This window comes from Nelumbo nucifera, chromosome 3 (assembly GCF_055504915.1).
Source record: "Nelumbo nucifera cultivar China Antique chromosome 3, China Antique-T2T, whole genome shotgun sequence".
Lineage (NCBI taxonomy): Eukaryota > Viridiplantae > Streptophyta > Magnoliopsida > Proteales > Nelumbonaceae > Nelumbo > Nelumbo nucifera.
Window position 1 is genome coordinate 9349303 of NC_142651.1, and position 5267 is coordinate 9354569.

At 39.9% G+C, this 5267-nt stretch overlaps 1 protein-coding gene across 1 annotated transcript; it reads right to left on the reverse strand.

The window, feature by feature from the left end:
* Nucleotides 1-1040: 1040 nt before the first annotated feature.
* Nucleotides 1041-5029, reverse strand: LOC104593195 (putative inactive poly [ADP-ribose] polymerase SRO2). The gene is made up of 6 exons (XM_010252950.3): nt 4863-5029; nt 3704-4606; nt 3324-3565; nt 3066-3202; nt 2851-2946; nt 1041-1381 (listed from the first exon to the last, which is right to left on the reverse strand). The coding sequence occupies exons 2-6, from the start codon at nt 4291-4293 to the stop codon at nt 1343-1345; spliced, it is 1104 nt and encodes a 367-aa protein (XP_010251252.1). The 5' UTR covers nt 4294-4606; nt 4863-5029; the 3' UTR covers nt 1041-1342.
* Between the last annotated feature and the right edge of the window lie 238 nt (nt 5030-5267).

Genomic DNA, 5267 nt, shown 5'->3' on the forward strand with positions numbered 1-5267 from the left:
CGCAACATGGCACAGCTCGCTCTTGCGCGGGTCACAAGCGTCCCGATTTACACATCTAGGTCAGTCCCGAGGGAGTATTAATTTAAGGGGTAATAGCATATAAGGGCAACTTTTGGGGTTTAATATCAATAAAAGTAATATTTAAAAAAAATAAAAAATAGGTTAACTTTTTAAAAATAATATCAATAAAGGGCAAAAGCACAGTTCATCTTCTTGCCATTTGTTCACTAGCGCCGCCACCCGCCACCGCCCATCTCCGCCTCTAGCAACGTTGTCGAAAGTGGCAGCGGCGCTTGGTGGTCAATCCTCTGCCCAATGCCACCGCCGCCGCCTTTGTCTCCACTCACCTCCGGCAACGTTGCTGAAGGCAGAGGTGGTGGCATTGGGCAGAGAAATAACCACCAGCGCCGCCGCTACCACCTCCAGCAACGTTGCCAAAGGCGGAGATGGGCAGAGGCAATGGCGAACGGTAGCACCAACGACGACACTGGTGAACAAACGACAAGAAGATGATGAATAGTATTTTTTCCCTTTATTGATATTATTTTTAAAAAGTTAATCTATTTTTGAAAATATTTTAAAAATATTACTTTTATTAATATTAAACCCCAAAAGTTGCCCTTATATCGCTTTAGTTTCTATCGGCGTACTAGAAAGCGAATACCAGCAGCACATCCGGATTTGGAAATAGCCCACAGGCTACAATGCACCCTGGATTGGTTTCCGGAAATAGCCCCCGGCCCCGAGATGTGACCAAATCAATTTCAAAATTCAATCCTAATCCCTCTCCCATACTGCTGCTGCCCACTGACTGTTCCAGGTCAATTCCAACAAACAAGATCTGATCCCACCAAATCATTGACCATCTCTTTTTGAGTTTTTTCTTTTTCTTTTTTTTTTTTGAAAAAAAAGAACCCACTTCCGAAATAACAACAGCAACCCACATCATCATACGCTGATCCCTTCATCCGATTAGTGCCCTGAGTCCCTGACCCTTCCCGTTTCCATCTCCATGAAAATAAAAAGAATAAAGAAATCGGTTACTGTTAACCAAATACCCTCTTTCTTATTCTTCAGAGACTGAACTAGCTTTCTTTTTTCTCTTTTTTTTACAGAAGGAAAAAACAAAAAAGTTACATGCAAGGTACGGGACACGAATACACATCCCCAACCCAAACAAATGACTGGTTTATTCAGGAATCCGCTGAATTTGTTATCTCCACCTTTATGGTTTTGTTTTTTGGTGCACCACCGTCGGTTGCCTCATCGAACAAGTTCTCTTCATTCTTGATTGATGCAATTCTTTCCTGGATACTCACTCAGCCCGCTTGTTTCTTCTGTACTACTTGGAGCCACTTCTCGGCGAAGAAGCTTTAAGTTGCTGGCAACAAACAATATTCAAATTTCAACCTCCGAAGATATAACAACTAACCCAGTAAATAAAATAATTAAAAGTAGCGAAACCCTATAAAGAGTGGATCATGAAAGTTGAAACAGACAGTTGCAGGCAAATATGGTTAACCATCCTCCACTGACACCTCTAAATCCCCTACAAATTGATTCCCCCCCGGACCGGTTGCCCACACGATGCTATCCACTCAGCTTTCAACATGATTTACAGACGCACATCACATACATGTTTCGTGCTCTTCACTCTTTACCTTTGAGACATCAATCATGTTTAAGATGTGCGGCTGTAGATCATGTTGAGAGCTTGTGCGTAGTGTCCCATGTGTAGCAGATCTAGTATTCCATATGACAAAGGCAACTGGGGACCATGATGGTAAAGATGAGAACCTCATGACATCATATAATGGGCATAATTTACATAACATGAAAACATATGTACGCTTTAGCTGTTTAATGGGCTGTGAAATCAATGATAAGATTTTACACCAGTAATAAGCTCACACCTTTCACACTGGGACCCATTAATTTATTACTGACAATAAACCTCATCATTAATTCTACAGCCTGTTAAACAGTCAAAGCCTTTGGCTAATCCGAATTCGATCAAATCCCGTTGCCGGCGGGGATGGGGTGGGTTATGGATACGGGAGATGGGCTATCCTGTTGTTTAGCCCCGTGGAACTAAAACAGGCTATCTCTGCCTGTAAATTAATAATAACAGAGTATAGAATTTCACCACTGCACATAGCAAAGACATTGTACTAAATTTTCAAGTAGCAATAAAAAAGGCTTTAAATTAGCACCATTGCTTGCTCTCAAATTTCAAATTACAACACAAAACGGACTTCATATAAAAGGAAATAAAGATAACAACGTAAAGAAATTGAATCCACCCCCGACTGGACAACCATACTCCATACAATGGCTTAGAACTCACTTTGTTTTGTTTGTTATTGTAAAGAAATAAAATAAAAACTGAAGATTAGTAAAATCTGAAGCAAAAATAAATTAGAATTTGCAAACTTTTTATTTGAACTTCAGTGTCTTTGCATCAAGTGCAAATGAAATTACACTGAAAACAAATGGAGCCTTGGGCATCTAAGGAAGACAAAAATATTTTATTCTATGGAGAATCTGTACATATGAGAGTGCAACTCTGTAATTCCTAATAATATTCCTAATGTGTTTATTTTCTTCTCTCTATTACATTGTGTAAAAGATATAAGATTCCACTGAGGCATTCATTACATTGGGAATTCTAATCCTCTAGACAGCAAAAAATATTATTAATCTAAGCAAATCCAAGTTAATTGTGCAAGACTTGCACCTAATGGGCACTTCAAAACGATATTAGCTGTGCAAATAATTCTTTGATTTTCACCGCCACAAATAGGCACTTCAAAATGATATTAGCATCTATTTTTTGGGGAGAAAGTGTACCTTCCCCCTGCAAGATTTGATTATTTTAACAAGCAGTTCATCGCCCACGATCTGCCTCACTTTCTGTACAAGTTGTTCCCTGGTAATTTTCTTTTCCTGCACACCCACAATTGACAAGGTATAAGCACCCGATGGAATGATAGAATGACAAACATCTCTATATCCCTTGTATATTCAAATATGAAGGTATCAAAGATTATCTTGGAGGTGCTTACTCTGTAACTATAGTGATATTTCTGTATGACACGAATGGTAGTAGGAGGTAAAAACCTCGCAAGCACAGAGATTAAAGTAGGAAACGGCATCCAAGCTGAGGTGGGTTTTACCACTGGCTGTTGTACCCTATGAAACCCTGAACAGTTGGGAGATAGAAAATAGATGAGTCCAACGTCCTGCAACACAGACTTCTGATTCACATTAATTAAAACCCAAATCTCATTCAAAATGGGAACAGCAGCGCACAAACCGTTTACCTTCCAAGCAAGGAGGAGCACTGAAACTTATAACGTATTCTGGCAAGATGTGAGTATTCATATGTGTACTCCAAATAATATATTTTCTAGGAGCTAACAGATTATCAACCCCAGAATCAAACTCCTCGGAGCTTGGATGAAACTGTTCTGAACCAGAACGGACCTCTTCCATATTTCCCAGGATCACTCGACAAAGCAAGACATGTCGTAGACCATTCTTATTGAGAGTTGATGATAACGCACTGCAAATTATGAAAAAGAAATAAGAAACTATACATAGATGACATTTATTTTATGTGTTGAACTTGCGAAAATGAAAGAGGAATTCATCAAACCCCTAACAAGGGGAGATGTGATTTTTTTTCTCTACTTTAGCATACCTGTCTAAGGAAAAATTCTCAGGAGATAGATAGAGCCCACTTCCGTACAATCCATTGTTCTCAGGCCTTCCAGACTGACCAAAACCATGGGAGATGATCCTATCCACCCCATCCCTAGAAGTGCCATACCAAGCAAATTTAATATTTGGATTCCCGTGGCACTTTTGTGACATTGCCTGCGAGAAAATCCTGAAGGATTGCAATCGAGCTAGCCCTTGGAAACTTGAATAAATGTTCTTGTGTATACTCGTAATTGTTGTAAGACTACGAACGGATCCCATACCCATAAGGAATCTCTGCTTGATGACGCTGTGCTCTTTATCTCCTTCTTCCAATCTGATCAACTCATTTCCACTGAAGAGCCGAAACTCCCGAGTGATGACACCGCAAGTACCACTCTCGGAGTCGGAAACTGATATTTCCCGATCATGGGCAGTCTCTGACACTGAATCTCCAAAATCAATATACTCTGTATGTACACTTGATCCATCTGTTCTCGAATTGTTAGAAACTAAGCCACTACAACTATGATCGTGAGCCATTCCTACGGAAAAAACTTGTAACTGACATTTCTGCTTGTGATTCTCCATAATAGCTGAATGTTAATGAAAAACTGGAGGCACGTAATTGAAGTTAAGGGTTCTCCAAGACACACTCTCGAGTAAAGAGAAAGAGCCTATAGCAACAGCAACCAAAAGCAAATTCGAGCTCCTTAATTGCAGATTCAAGATTGGGATTCGCCAGCAGGACATCCAAATTGCCGAATCGGATTCTCCATCCTAGAAAGTGGTGCCGAAAAATAGAGAATACGAATACAAATCATCCTCAAGTCTAAAGATGCCAGTTCAAACACATGGACAGAAGTAGTACGAATAGCTTCCTCTCTCTCTCTCTCTCTCGTACCTGGAAATTACGAATCAAGATAATTAAAGCGGCCTCTGAGAATCACAGAACAGCATAATCTTTCTCAAATGACAGACAAAGAGATATACACTAAGGCCAAGATAACTAGAAAAGAAAAAAAAAAGTAATGAACGATCTCCCCTAGGTGCTAACAACATTCCAAGTGAGATAATACATAACTTAAATCAAAAGAACAGTTAAAAACCATATAAAAACTAAACAATGTTGAAGAAAGAAGAGGTGATGGAGAACGAACCTCTTTAAGCTTGAACCGAAGAGTGTGATACCGCACCTCCTCTTTTAGGTCGTACTGTGCGTAGTGTAAGAAACAGATGAAGAGAATGGAAACGAAGATTTCTTGGGGTCGAAGACTGATTCGTGTTCAACCAACAAAAAATAACCAACCACAATCGAAGATCGCTTGGAGAAGAGGAAGGAAGGTGAGGAAACGTTTATATACGGGACTACGAAAACCGCCTAAGTTTGATTTTCCTACTTTTGGCGGTGCGGCGCAAACTGATTTCCTTGCCGCCGCATGTTTATTTGGACTTTGGACAGAGAGTGAGAGAAGAAAGTCGGTCGTTCAGAGATTCGCAATTTTTATTGTTTTTACTTTTTACTTTTTACCCTTCTCTATTTCGTCTTCTCCTACGGATAACGG

Coding starts and splice junctions, on each gene's coding strand:
- LOC104593195 (XM_010252950.3), bottom strand. CDS start 4,293: ATGGAGAATCACAAGCAGAAATGTCAGTTACAAGTTTTTTCCGTAGGA. Junction 3,203..3,323: donor TGCTCCTCCTTGCTTGGAAG/GTAAACGGTTTG, acceptor CCAACTGTTCAG/GGTTTCATAGGGTACAACAG. Junction 1,382..2,850: donor TCAAATCTTGCAGGGGGAAG/GTACACTTTCTC, acceptor GTTTGTTGCCAG/CAACTTAAAGCTTCTTCGCC.